Source organism: Alligator sinensis, unplaced genomic scaffold, assembly GCF_000455745.1.
Source record: "Alligator sinensis unplaced genomic scaffold, ASM45574v1 scaffold773_1, whole genome shotgun sequence".
In the NCBI taxonomy this organism is placed as follows: Eukaryota; Metazoa; Chordata; order Crocodylia; family Alligatoridae; genus Alligator; species Alligator sinensis.
This window is the reverse complement of record NW_005842403.1, coordinates 519521-534426: the sequence shown is the minus strand read 5'-3', so window position 1 is coordinate 534426 and position 14906 is coordinate 519521. Positions and strand designations below refer to the sequence as shown.

The 14906-nt window shown below is 48.8% G+C and overlaps 1 protein-coding gene across 4 annotated transcripts in view; it reads left to right on the top strand.

Annotated features, from left to right (window-relative positions):
* The first annotated feature begins 3370 nt into the window (after window positions 1-3370).
* Window positions 3371-14906, top strand: part of ADIPOR1 (adiponectin receptor 1) — a 25512-nt gene continuing 13976 nt past the window's right edge. For 2 of the 4 annotated variants that reach the window (XM_025211363.1, XM_025211362.1), the window contains exons 1-6: window positions 3371-3596; window positions 4727-4843; window positions 6002-6173; window positions 9398-9584; window positions 11169-11356; window positions 12815-12874. In XM_025211363.1, coding sequence (XP_025067148.1) covers window positions 3456-3596; window positions 4727-4843; window positions 6002-6173; window positions 9398-9584; window positions 11169-11356; window positions 12815-12874 — 865 coding nt within the window. In that variant the 5' untranslated portion in view covers window positions 3371-3455. Of the gene's footprint in view, window positions 3597-4726; window positions 4844-5005; window positions 5097-6001; window positions 6174-9397; window positions 9585-11168; window positions 11357-12814; window positions 12875-14906 lie in introns of all 4 variants that reach the window. The other 2 variants (XM_025211364.1, XM_006029898.3) reach the window with 2 other exon arrangements.

Below are 14906 nucleotides of genomic sequence, written 5' to 3'. Positions count from 1 at the left end.
GAAAGAGCAGGTCACTCGCAGGCTTTGGGCTATAAGAGCTGTAAATTTAGCTGCTGTTTTTCCCTAATCCGCCGTAGTCTCCGCTTGCTCTAATTGGATCATTGCAGCTGTCGGAAAACAAGAGGGGCGCTTCTGAGCGCAGTGCACAGCGGGAGAGTTGAGCTTCCCCGGCCTGGCCAGGGGCAGGTTCTGCAGCACCTGCTCTTCCCTTCTTTAAACGCGGCGCCTGCCCCCGCTTCTTACCTGTGCGGTTGCGGTGGGACTAGGAGCCGCAGCCCTCGCCACAGGCCTTTCAGGAAGCGGCTTGCCCCATCCTCAGAGCTGTCGACTGGTTGAGGTTACAGCAGAGCTGTCCAGTGATCTGCTGGTGGCTGCCTGACATGGGGTCTTTGCAGCTGATTATTTAGTTTGACATTTCATATGATTTCTGCCTGCTTCGTAGAAAAGCAGTTCTTTTGCTCGCTCTGTCCAACAATTACATTGCAAAACTATCAAAGAAAGTGTTTTGTGCTTGAGCCGATAAAAACTCGTCAAGCTTGTGCCATGACGGGAAAATAATAATGTCTTTTTCACCCATGTAAATGAATGATTTGCCCTGGTGGAATGAGTAAAATTAATGTGCAAGCCAGTCATTTTACACCATGTACTGCAGCACTTGGAGGCTCTTGTCACTGGTTTGATCTTTCTCTTCTTTTGGGATTTTGATCCATTTCAATATTTTAGGCTTAAAAAAAAAAAAAAAAAAAAAAGGACGTCTACCTTCTGCAGACCATGGGAGTGTTGTTATGGGGCAAGGTTACATTAACTGGGGTTTGCAGGACTTCACACTGTGTCACATGTCAACTGTTCTTAGTCTGCAGAGTACTGCACAAAGGGTAAAAACAAATGTAGGGTCAGAATCGCCACTGGCATGGTCTGTCTGGTTTCAGTAATGCCCATATACATCAGTAATGAATCAGACCTGCTCTCCAGGGTATTCTGGGGTTTTTGAAATGTTGTCTGCTTCTAGGGACTTTGCTTGATGCAAGGACCAGCTCTAAGATGATGATAGCTTTGACAGTGGTGTGGAGGTAGTGACATGCTGCCACCAGCAGCTTATAGGTTCCTGGAAGACAGTAACTTAACTAAGGTGGGGTGACTGGGGCAGCATCCCCAGATGCTGACTTGGGGGTGGGTGACTAGAAGAATAACAGCTGTGGATGTGGCACTGACAGCCTCCATGCACTGCTGCCCTGTTATGCCTCTGCAAAAAGGTGACAAAGAATAAGCTAAGGCTTTGGGGGAGAGGGTAAATATTTCTTCCCCATGGGGGTAGGAAAGCAATATGAGGCACGCATAGATCATGAAGGTGGCTTGTGCGAATGAGGGTTGAATATCCCTAAAGCATAACCTGGACCACTGTTAGATAAGTTTCTTTTGAGTGCATCCTGTGGTGGACAACAAGCTTCAACCAGTGGTACAGGTTTCCCTCGCTTTATGCTGTACATGTGTTCCTGGAAAATGGCGCGTAACTTGGATTTTCATAAAGGGGATGCACTTTACAATGTAAGAAATATGGGGATATAAGGGATATGTTCCAAGACCTCGACTGTACTGAGCCCCAGACCATTTTTACCACTTTTACAAGACAATTTTCATACTCACCTACAGCAGACAGTACACACAAACAGAGGGTGGTGGTGAATGTTACCATAACAGGGGTGGCAACTACAGAAATACGTGTCTCAGACAATGAGTGAAGAGCACAGATCCACACAGGAGACTATATTTTGGTGCATGTCATTCCCACAGTGCACTGCACAAAGCAGCTGACTGCGGGCTTCCACCACACTGATCGCATAAGAGTGAATTTACCTCGCATATAACAAATTTTTGGTATAGAAAGGGTCATTGCATAAGAGCAAATTTGCACATGCAGAAGCTGCATAAAGTGAGGGAAACCTGCACTAGGTCCTGAGCACCCTGCTTTGAAGCCTCAGCTGAGCAGAAAGGGCTGGTTGTGCCAAACCGTGCTAATTGTGTCATGTGACTCTGCACCTACTTGTAACTCTGGTAAGGGCAAAGTGTCTGGACCATCCAGTTTTGCTCAGCATTTCTGTAGCCAAGCTTTTTCTCAACTGCACAGACACTGTATGTGGTGCCAGCCCTCTCACCTTGCAGTCTGAGTATTTGAGGAAATATGTTCTCTGAGGGATTAAGGGTGGACAAAAAAGAAATTACAGTGAGTTAAAAAGAGGTAGGGACTTAACCATGCATCAGCTGCCTACCTGCCCATGTGCATGTGCTTTCCCCGTGATAAATAGGAACTAAATCACAGTAACTAGCCCTCAATGAAATGGGAGATTAAGGTAATGCTATTTAATTTTCACTTGCTTCAGAGTAAGAGCGTGCACTCAGGTGGTTACCATGAAGCAGCTGATGTACAATAAGTCCCACTCCCTTGTAAGTCACTAACTTGTTTATCTATTCCATAAGTGACTTGCTAGGAGTCACCAAGGCTGCTGAGGGCAGAGCCAGGGCCCTTGCTTGGATTTGCTGTTGTAATTGCTAGTTGTAATTGCTGGTTTGTGGGATTTGCTCCCCTAATCTTGCAGTCGTCTTAGTGCATAATGATGAGACTTTCTGTTTAAACTGTGTGGTCTGGGGTGCCCCTCTTGCTTAACATTTCTGCCTGCAGGTTTTCCTTGCGTACTTAGAAAGTAGTCTTTGTCTCCTCCCCCCTTCAGAGCATGGGTTCTCACTTTGCTGCTCCAAGATGGCCCTTAGATTCCCAGTAAAAGCTTCAGTGTGTAGGTTACACACTCACCATTGTGTTTATGAATGCAAGTTCTCTGTGGGTGTATCCAAACTTTGTGAATTCCTCCTTGCTCATGTACTCCTTTAAGATTACAGTGATTTAAAAGCTTTTCCCCTTTGAGATCCTTCTGCTGAGACTTTCTCCTTTTGAGATCTAGTGGCCCTGTAGACCACAGGGTTTTGGCTGTTGTCTTGGACTTGTTTCCTCTGGGAGGTTAAATTCTTTGGGAGCTTTCTGTTAGCGAAGCAACAGAGAAGTCTAAGGCCAGTGAGAAGAAGATTCTGAGTTGGGGCTTCAAATTGCATATTGCACTCCTCGAATTCTGTTCAGGCTGCCTGGACCTTACAAACCTCAGGCTGCCACATGATAACAGGATATGGCACTTTGTCCAATAACACAGATGACTGTTCTCAGCACTGGGTTGCCAGCTGGTCAGTGGCGGAGCACAGGGTCACTCAGTGTAACAAGTTGATTGTTAACAGCATTCCAGGGTGGGAGGGACTGCACTGCACTGTGGGACTTGGAAGAGGACAGGTGTGCAAAGTTACTTGTATTGCTTTTGTTCCTAGTTTGAATTTCCAAGGAAGCAGAGGTAACCTGCTGCAAAGTCTCAGCCTTTACGCAGGTTGAAGTTCATCAGGATTTGTTTGTTGACCAGATGTCATCCCGGAAAGCATCAGCAACTAACCAAGGAAATGGACTCTCCAACGGTAACCGTGAAAGAGGCCATCTGGAGCTGGCTGAGCTGGGACCACTGCTGGAAGAGAAAGGGGACCAGGGACCTTCCAGTTCAGCCAATGTAAGCCACAGTCCACCAATGTGTACCCAGGCCCCTGGTGCCTGGGCGGCAATGAGAAGTCTGCACACCAAACCCATTCTACAACTATTTCTTCCTGTAACTTGCTTCACAACTGACCACTGTTGCTGAAGATGAGCAGAGCATCTTAATGAAATGTGCCCCTGCACTCAGCAGAGTTACAACTGGATACATTCCAGGTTACTTAGTCTCTCAACACTGTCCTTGTGGATTAACCCAGAAATTAGCCTATTATCTCATTAGCAGCTTGGAGGATGGAGTTTGGAAGGGTGTGTGGTGTGGGTTCCCTACAATACACTGTGTTCTCTAAGGCTCTGAATGTTTTATACCACTGCAAAGTAGATGTTAGATGCTTAGAAATCCAAATGGTGGTGATTTGCACCTACTTTGTGGCGATCAAAATGATTTCAGAGTGCCTAGCCTGAAACTCTTATTTTGTTGTATAGACTTCAGCCTGCTGTGAGCAAAGAGTTCCTAGCAGATTGCTGCCTATGGGCTGCCAGTCTCCTGTTTGCATGATAGTGTCAGCCAGGATACATCGTGTGTGCCTGCTGACAGTTCTGCCTGCAAGTGAATTGAGTGCCCTTCACAATCTGTAACAAGCAAGTTTGTTCATTCACTGCTTTGTGGTTCTTGAGGCTAGGGATCCTCTGTAAACTCCTGTTCATAATGGGAAGGAAGGGAACAAAAATCAGAGCCTGTAAAGGCAGATTGTTCACAACAGTCTCTCTGTGGTAGAAGAGGATTGAAAAGGTGCTGCTTCCATTCTTTAACACTTCTGCTCTGGCTGGGAGGCAGTGGAGACAATCCTATTCCCTGGCCTTGCCTCCTTTGAAACTTGAGTGGCTGTTTCAGGCTGTAAGAAGGAAAATCCTTCACTGTAATCCTTGTTTTAAGTAAAAATAAATCTGGGATTAGACTGCCTGGGATGTTTAAGATGGTAACAGTTTGCCCAAGGTATCTTAGAAGGTATGCTACCTCTGTATAGTCTGAAAGTCCCAACATCTCATAGTTGGAGTACTTCTGCTATCTTCAGAGTTCTTTGTGCCTTATCAGTCCTTCCTGTCCGGGCTGTGGTTTCAGTTACACTGTGATGCCATCTGTCCCTTTAGGCTGATGACCCGCCATGCACGGTGACCCAAGAAGAAGAGGAGGAAGAAGTTCGTGTGCTAACTTTGCCTCTACAGGCTCATCATGCCATGGAAAAGATGGAAGAGTTTGTATATAAGGTATAGTTGTGTCATAGCAACTCTAAAGGCTCCACTTTGGGAGGACAGTGGAGAGGGCCCAATGTCATGGGCTCTGGGCCACTGTTCTGTGCACCCACTAAGTCTGAGGCATTATGCTGGTTCTGGGCCTGGGGCTGCAATGTGGCTAATCTTCCCTGTTAGGAGAACGCCATGGATCTGGGTGGCTGTAAAATCAACTGCTTGGACTGCCACTCTAGCACAGGCAGGTGGCCTGAACCAAGAGCTGTCAACAGTGAGTAATGTGGGAAGTGAATCATGGCAACTATGGATTGCAGTTTTTTTCCAGTTTGTTGCAGGAGTTTCTGCCAATGCCCTAGATCCAGCATTAACTCCACATACAGTGTGGAGAATGCAGATGGCCCCATCTGTTATACACCCATCTGTGGGTGTACAACTGGGATGGCTTGGCTGTGCCTGGAAGGGTCAGGTGCTGTGTGATACCTTGTCCCTAGGCTACCTCATCCAGGCTCCGTTAATTATAGACCCTGGGGTGCAAGAGTGCTGGCTTTCCACGTAACTGCTCTGCTCACATGTTTTTTGGGGATTAACCAGAAATTCACTGTCACTCAATAGGATTTTGAAGCCCCGCTCTCCAGCTGTGAAGAGCTAGTGCAGTGACCATCAGCGCTATAAAGGCCCTGTTGCCTAGAAATGGGGCCATAGTGATCTCCCATAATAACTTCCAACTTGTGTTCTCTTTCTGCTGATATGTCAGAGTGCTCCTCTTAGCAGTTCCTGTGTAGGTCATGCCTCAGCTAGTAGTATAGCTTCTTATGGTGTAAAAGGCCCAAATCCTAAGAGTATAAATTGCCTCTAATCTCACAGAACTGATATGTAGGGAGTGCTCTCCACACCACTGATTTAGCTCAGCTTTGGGTTTTTTGGAAAGTAATTTTGCAGCAGTTAAACTTGTTGCTAATCCCATATCCCCAGAGAAGAGTTAGAAGGGCTATTCCAGCACTACCTTCATAGAGAAGGGACTTGCTGGTTTTGGGTTGTAATTTATAACTTCAGGTGCCAAGAAGCCACAGTGATGAGTGCCATGAATGCGGTCCTAAGCCTACTGGAGGGAGGGGCAGCCACCCCATGCCCAGGTTGCCAGTTGGATAACTACCTGTGTGGGTTGGTATATTGCAGGTGTGGGAAGGGCGCTGGAGGGTGATTCCCTATGATGTGCTCCCAGACTGGCTGAAGGATAATGATTACCTCCTGCATGGACACAGACCCCCCATGCCGTCCTTCAGAGCCTGCTTCAAGAGCATCTTTCGAATACACACAGAGACGGGCAACATCTGGACGCACTTACTAGGTGACTAAAGGCGAGCACTAGTTCTAGGGATGATGGATATTTTTGTGGTACCACCTATACCACTGCCCTGGACCATGTCAAAAAGCGAGGGTCCTCCCCTAAGGGCATACAAGGCCTTCTGGCTCTGTCTGTTTTCACATGTATTCAACTGTGGTAACCTCCTTCCTCTTTTTACTCCTTGAAAAGAACAAAAACAGCTCTGTCAGAGTCCTACTGAATGAGAGACTAGAGGGAGCCCATGGAAGCTTGTTATGGCCACTGCCTCAGCCTGAGGAGCACAGGTGTACGCTTGGGTTGGGGTTGCTTCCTGTTCCTCAGGGAGCTGAAACCACTGTTTTACTTTTGGACTGCTGAGGCACCTAAACACATGCAGCGAGGCTGCTCCAACGCACAACATGTCAGGGCAGACTCAGTTAATCGAGTCTGCCGGAGCGTGATAATTACCGCACTCCAGCAGGCTCCGGCATCATATGTATCAGTGTTCCCATGCTGAAAAATGGCGGTGGGGGTGCTTTAACTAAAGCTCATATGAGCTTTAGTTAGAGCGTCTCGGATGCCATTTTTTTAGCATGGGGACACTGATATATGTGATGCTCTGAGCACTTTAATTAGAGCTGCTCTTGGAGCTAATTAAAGTGCCCCTCTCTAATTAGAGCACCTCCTTCTCTTCCCCCCAAAACACACGTATAAATGCTCCTGGGGTCTGTTGTGTCAGGTTGCTCACTGGACTTGGTCACTACATATGTACCCCTGAGGCAGAGCTGACAAGGCAGTAACACTTCTGCCTGCAAGGGGAACTGATTTTGGTGGATTCCCATTAATTCACGTGAAGACCCTTCCATATTCAAAGTCTGTGGTAAGCCTGCCAAGCAGAACACCTAGGATTAACTGATCTCAGTGAAGGTGACTGCAGTTTCAGGTCGCATTGAAAACGAAGGAGAATTTTCTCTTTATCCTCACCCAAGCACTGAAAATAAGGGAGCTACTGAGTTACTAGGTCCTCCACTTATCTAAGAGCCTCCCACCAAGCTCACAGTTGCATGATCTTGGCCTGGTTATGAGATTCCTTGAACTTTTGCCTCACACAGAGGCTGTTTTTAAAATGAACTTTGACAGGTCAGAGGTTTCATGGCCTAATCTTTTGGGTGTGGAGGCAGCTTCTCCTTCATCCAGAGCAAAGGTTTAGCTTCTATGGCGATACTGGAAGAAATAGCTTGGTTCACCTCTAGGGATTAAGTTGCTATCACTGCAGCCAGGTTTGTGACCTGTGGGCGAGTGCCCTGTCTGTCATGACAATTAGCTATTATCTTTTAATAATGTGATAAGGACCAGAGGGCTCTTCCCCTTGGGCAGAGATGAGATTTTTCCATGTTCCCCTGTAGCTCTCTATGGTGGACACAAGCTGCTTGACCAGAAGCCTGGAACAGCCAGAGTCCTGGTCAGGTGGCAGCATTGCTTCTCCAGTGTTTAGTGCTGGGCAGACTAGAAGAGGGGACCCTGCCCTCAAAGGGCGTAGTCTGATAATTGTTACTGCCACCTCACCTGCCAGGCAAGCTGTTGCTCACTTCAGTCTTAACTTGAGGCTGAGGACTGGGTGTCAGTCTCCTACTTCACTGTTCCTATCCACACTACATTCCTTGCCTCTTCTCAGCCCTTTTGCCCTAGCCGGTGTTTTATTGGAGTTAGGAGTATGCAGAACCAGTGAAGTGCCTACTTTTCCTGAAAGACTGTGGAAACCAGGGGCCTTAATAAGGGAATTCGGGCAGAGGCCAGGTCTTGCACTTGGCTGAATAGCAGGTGCTGATCAGTGTACCCAGGCTGTTTAAATGAAGGTCAAATTAGCAGTTTCTTTTCAAGGGAGGGAAGCATGCTCGAGGTATAATGAATTATCTCAAAACGACCATGTTTCCCACTGGCCACCCAGATCCAAGATCTGGGGCAGCCTGGCATCCTCTTAGATGGACAGTTCCTGGGAGCCATTCCGGAAGGTCTCCATGCTACAGGCCATTCTTCAAGGCCTCCGGGGGCCATGCCTTGGAAAAGCCAGAGTCCATCGTTGTCAGGGATTGAATGGTGGTGGTCTAAATGACCAGCCTAATTGTCAAGTGGCAGTTGCCCTTCTAGGACATGTGATCTTTAGCAACACTATCGGCTTGTGGAACTCAAGTCTGTAGGGCAGGGATGTCAAACTAATCTGGCCCCATGGGCCAGATGAGTGGCACAGGACCAATCCCTGGCCCACATGCTGGATCCAGTACCCAAGGTGCCTGCTCCAGGACTGCACCGCCTACAGTGCCCACTCTGGTTGTTCCAGGATGAGCCACATGTCATGCCTGCTCGGCATGAGCACCCACACCCTTGCAAGCCAGATCCAGTGTCCACTCTGGCTGGTCTGGGACTGCACCACACATGGCACCCACTCTAGGACCCATGCTGCATGAAGCTCACATCCTGGATCAGCCAGAGCAGGCTCTGCATGCAGCGCGGTTCTAAAGATGCTGCCAGCGCTGGATCCGGCATGCAGGGCGACTCCTGGACTGGCTCTAGGTAGTTTCCATGTGCATCACAGGTTCTAAATCGGGTGCCACATGCAGTACTTTTCCTGGGCCTTATGTATAGGGCTGATCCAGAATGCGTTGTGTGGTGTGTGGGTCAGCTGAGATTTAGGGCCAGCACTATGAGCTGGATGATGTGGCTGTGCAGGCCAGATGCAGCTTGTAGCCTTATCTTTGACACCCCTGCTCTGGGGCAGACAGCTTAGAATTTACCTGACCCCATATCCCCCACCCAAGGAGCAGAATGGCCTGAACATCTGCTCTAAAATGCTAGTTGATAGGTCGGCAGCTCCCCTACTGCCCTATCGGCACTTCTCTTAGGAAGATTCAGGAGAGTCAGATGCTGCTGTTTTCATTCCCTTGGCAGACAGCAAGCTTCCCTGTGTACATAAATGGGTGCAGGACCCAGTAGTGCTCTCCCTGACTGCAATGACTTGCTGCTCTGAGCAGTTCTCTAGTGCTGTGTTCTCTTGTTTAGAGTTGCTGACTCCTGCTGCCCCTACTCCCCCCTACCCAGGTTAATTTAGAAACAACCACTCACTTCTGCAGCTTATTCTTACTTTCCAGATATGACGTTTAATGTGCTCCTGTGGGTAGACATAAGTGGTCCCTATTGGCTTGCTTTCCCCCTCCCAGCTGCTGACTGACCATTTGATGTGTTGACTACAGGGTTTGTGTTGTTCCTCTTCCTGGGGATTCTGACCATGCTCAGGCCCAACATGTACTTCATGGCCCCTCTGCAGGAGAAAGTGGTGTTTGGAATGTTCTTCCTTGGAGCAGTGCTATGCCTCAGCTTCTCCTGGCTTTTCCACACTGTCTACTGTCATTCGGAGAAGGTTTCCCGGACATTTTCAAAGTGAGTTGTTTGAAGTAACTGCTGCAAAATTGTGCTCAGTAGCAGATGCTTTTAACTTGTGTGGCAGCCGTTCTTTCATAGCATAGCCTAGCTAAGTTTGGTTGAAAATGACAAGTTCACTGAACCTAAACTGTGATAGCCAAAATGTTTAGGTTTCAACAGAATTGAATCAAATTCAATGCAGGACTCTAGAGGACCCTTAACCGGGCTCTTGTGTGTTTGGTCCTGGAGCGGGGGTGCAGAAAGGTGAAGAATGCCTGGTTTGGGGTCAGATGTGATTGGCAGATGGGCTTGAGCCTGGGGACCCTGAGATCCCCCAGCAACTTCTGAATGAAATTCAACATTCACAGGGAAGCTCACAAGAATTTCTGTTACTGAGAGGCCCCAATACCAGGGAACTTCCAGCTTTTTGGATGTTTTGAAAATAAAATTGGTTTCAATCCAAACCAAATTAAAAAATAAAATCTGGTAAACTGGGAACCTTGGTTCTCTGTCAGCTTTATTAGCAGTATTCTGGCACTGTCAAGAGACAATTAAGCTATCACCAGAACTGCGCTGTTGGCAAGGCTTTCAGATGAGGCCTTGTTCATATTGTGAACAGAACAAGGCCTTTAACAGGCCTGAGTGCGGTTTGGTGTCATATCCTGTCCAGTCTGCTTTGTATGAATGCTGTAGCTCCCCTGGGCCTGCTTCTATATAGTAGGCTCTCCTGTACTTCGGGTATGGGCTCCCAAACAGCTGCTGCTGCTCACCCCAGAAATAGCTATTTTTTTTAATGGTAACGTGATTTCTGGTTATGTAGGTTTAAAGCAGCATTTCTCAACCCATAGGTCATGACCCAAAAGTGGGTTGCAAGTATATATAAAAGGGCCATGAACAAACTTTAAAAATGGATTCTCCTTTAAAGAAGAAAAACATGGGAAAGTGTGGCTTTTCCCTTGCAGGCTGGCAGAGTTCAAGCCTGTGAGGGGCCCTCTATGTCCCACATATGCTGTGCTCCACACACTGGGGGGCAGGGGACAGTGGATCAGGAGTGAAGGGCACTGGGTCAGGACTGGCCACTGATATTTACAAATGGGTCCTGGTACAAAAATGTTGGTAACCACTGGTTTAAATCACTTTGGATTGGAACTTCCCAGGCAGACTAGGACTAACTCTTGTAACACCCTGCTCTACTTGCTCAGTTCATAGCCTACCTCAACATTTCTGAAGTCCAGGAAATCGCTTTTCATCTTTTGCATACAATTTGAATTTAACTCGCATCTATACACGCTTCACATTTGGATTCCCAGACCTACTCTCACAGGCTTCTCACCAGATGCTTCCTGAGCGTGTGAACATAATCATGTCCAGTGCATTGCTCCAGTTCCTCCCAGCTGCACTCATACACACAATCTGAACAGCTCTTTCCCAGCTGTATTACAGATATGTATGAAATGGTGAAATCTCTCTGCACATGGAAAGTCACTTGAAGTTGCTATGACATGGGGGTGGAGGGACACGAGTGTGGGAGGGTGAAGATGCAGGAGTGGGATGCACCTCCAAACTGACCTGTGGCTTTTTCTCTCTGTGGCTGCTTTCTAGATTGGATTATTCCGGAATAGCACTGCTGATCATGGGTAGTTTTGTCCCATGGTTATATTATTCATTCTACTGCTCACCGCAGCCTCGACTCATCTACCTCTCCATTGTCTGTGTCCTTGGCATTTCCGCAATCATTGTTGCCCAGTGGGACCGGTTTGCAACGCCCAAACACAGGCAGACAAGAGCAGGTAGGAAAGCCCTTCATTCTGCTGTGTGCCACGGGGCTCACATATGGGGAGCTTGGCTTTTTAGTGACCTGGAGGGACACGGGGCTTATGTCTCTACATCTCTGCAACAGATGGTAGCTCCACAGACTCTCCATCTTCTGCCTGAAAGAAGTGTTAGTGGCTAAGGCATTTGAGTAAGATTGGGGTTCGTTTCCTTGCTTTGCTGTGCACTCTCTGGGTCTTATCCGCCATTCGGAAGATGGGGAACTTGCCTGGTTAAATGCAGCATAGGATGCTTGTGGGAGCCACAGAAAAGAGATAATGTATACATGCATAAAAGCAAGTTTCTGTACACCAGTGGACTCCACTGGCTCTCTGGGAGTGCAAACTCCCATATCTTGCAATGCCTCTAGCCTCCAGCTGTACATATTGCATTGCAGTACAGCATTGGGCAGAGAAAATTATTGTTGATAAGTAAAATCTAGGTAGACAAACCTTCCACACAGCATGTGCAAGTGCTGCTGGGAACTGGCATGCTGGAAGAAGCCTGTCATCTGGCTGCTAGTGGTATTCTAGGTGAGGAAGGGTTGCTACAACCATTGATACTAGAAACTCTGTGGACTTGCTGACTTTGTTCCATCACCATCCCCTTTCCCTAATAAGTCAGGAATTCTGCATTCTCAGACCAGCTGCAGTCACTGAGCCCTTCCCTGCTTCCATTTGAAGTCAGAGACAACTTTTCTCATCACAGAACCTGCAGAGCCTTTTCCCCAATCCTCATTTCCCACATGAGGCTCCTGCACTTAGTTAACCATTGCCTCTGGGTAGCAGGAGCTCCTCGGCTCAGGTTGCTGTGTGTAGTGGTGATACTTTTCCAGAACCGACCCCTTGTTCCACCAAGGGCAAAACTCTCAACCCACAGGAGGAAGGAACACCAGAGAGGTGAGGAGAGTATGCCCCTGCTGCCACCAGGGCAGCCCTTGCCCGCTATGTCTCACAGGGGACTTGTTTCTTGCCCTTGGCTGGAGAACACTGCTCCTATTAGACCTGTTAATGAGAACTGGCATGAACTGAGAAACAGGAAGGTGCTGAGCCATTTTGGACTGCGAATGCAATTAGCCTCAAGCCACTTCTGCTTTCCCACTGCCTGAGTTGAGACACTCTGTGCCTGAAGCATACTTTATAGTGGGTGCATGGTGGAAATCTGTACAACACTGTCTCCTTTGAGAAGCTTGACATGAGCCCTGGGATTGAAAGCAGCCATGGGTGTGGCGATTGCTGCACAGCTGCAGACCTGCCAGAACCCAGGCTGTAGCTGGCAGTGATGGTGCAGGACCAGCAGTGGTCCCTGGGACCTGGAGAGCAGACTAAGTGGAGTGGTGTGAGGTACGGGCTGGGGAGGGGATAGGAAGTGGAAGGCACTGAAGCTTTTTCTCCTCTTGTGCTATGGGTTTTGAATCCCTCTGATGTCGAGCACAGGCTGCCTGCTACGCCCAAATCCAGAAGGCTGCTGCCTTGGTGTCCAGCACTGTGGAAAAAGTAGGTAACCTGATTTTAAAAATAGCAGACCTGTAAGTGCTGGTTGGAAAGCCATAGAGGCTGCTATAACAGGGAACTCCTTTCTCTGTGCAGTGGTTTGGCAGCTAAAAGCTGCAGCTCAGTTATAGAGGAGCAGCTCACTTTGGCATGTGTACCTATGGCATGCCCATGTTTGAGTACATTTATACTTAGTCAGCTGCTGTCTGGCTTTGTCTGTGGGGCTACTGCAGGGCTTAGAGCTGCTGGCTGCAGTCATTTGTACCCACTGCATCTCAGTTGAGCTGCTCTTGTTGTGCAGGTTGCAGTGTCCCAGTGTGGTGCTACTGACCCAACATGCTTATCAGACTGGCATTTGTGCAGCCTGCTTCGATGCAGTCGTTATGTTGGAAACCAATAACAGGACTGGGCAGGCTTCTTCCACTCTCTTGCTGTAACAGTGTCCTTTTCCATTGTCAATTAAAACACAGTGAAATTTGCAACCCCCTGAGGCTGGATTAGAGGAGGGGATTGTGCATCTGCGGCCTGATAGCCATGAAATACAAGTTCTGTCACTGCAGTTCTGTTTGAAGTCTGGGGAGAGGTGCTCCTGAGTAGGGATGCACTGATAAAGATTTTCTTGGCCAATACCAATAGCTGATTATTAACCAGCCATATCGGCCGATCCTGATCCAATAACCGATTTACAGAAATGCAGCCGGCAACTTGGAGAGCTGCGTCCAGCTGATAAGTGTGTAAGGGACATTTGGGGGGGGGACGGACAGATTGAGGTCCCCACAGTGAGGGAGGGAGTGGGGCAGGGGTAGGTGCTGCCCAGTCAGGGCAGTGAATGTGACCCTAGAGCGGGGAGCAGAACAGAGCCATGGGTGGCTCCCTGCTGCTGTGTGAACCCCTGGGGGAGGCATGGGGGGCATGCACCCTCCCCCCCGGATTTGTGTGTGGGGCAAGGACGGACTATGTCTGTGGGCTCAGGGTCACGAGTTGTACTGACCTCTTCTTGGTGGGGGCTGGGCTATGGTGGGCAGGGGTGGCACAGGCTTAGCTGTGTGGGGTGGGCAGTGGTGGTGCTGGGAGGGGTGGCTACAGGGGGGTTGAAGTGAATTTTAGCCTCCCCCTATCATCGCCCTTGCTTGGGGCACTCTGCTCTGCTGCCTCTCCCACGCACAGCCATTCCAGGCCTCCCAAGGAAAAGGCAGCAGAGTGGAGTGCCCTGAGTAGGGGGGGGCATTTGGGGGGCTATAGCCACCCCAGAATTCACCCTAGCCTCTCCTGTAGCCATGCTTCCCAGTGCTGCTGAGAAGAGGCTTGCGCTGCCCCTGGCCCTGAGCCCACAGCAGGTAGCCCACCCTTGCCCTGTGCACAAATCCAGGGGGCACATGCCTCCCCTGGGGGTGCATGCAGTGGAGGGGAGCTGCCCCCCTCCCATACGAGCTGCCCACGGTTCTGTCCTGCCCTGGGGTTGCATTCACCACCCTGGCTGGGCAGCGCCTGCCCCTGCCCCACTCCTGCCTCACTGTGGGGGCCTCAATTTGCCTTCCTCCACCATGACTTACCAGCCGGGTGCTGCTCTCCAAGCTACCCGGTTGCATTCCTGGCTGCGTGCATGTACACAGCATTTATCAGTGATGTTATTGGCTACACAGGCCAAAAAAAGCTGATGGCTGATAATGTTGATTTTTCTTTTGTTGCTGCTGACCCAATATGCGACCGATATATTGGTGCACCTCTACTCCTGAGCTGCGCAGTGCAGTGTTACAGAGGATAGATAGAATTACGAGATTGGGAACGCTTCAGAACTATCAGGAGATGGAATAACCCATCCCTGGCCCCCAGATCCCATTTCTGTGAGAGCTTGAGCTCTTTCACTACTTGTCTGTTGTTCATTTATACTCATTGTATTGATTTCTCTGTTTTAATTCCTCTTCATCCAGGTTCCACACCCCAGTAGCAGTTGGCAATTTTAAGGGCAAGCTGCCTGGCTGGTAATGATTAGCTTCATCTGCGCAGGTCAAAAATTGAGTTCATTCCACTGAAT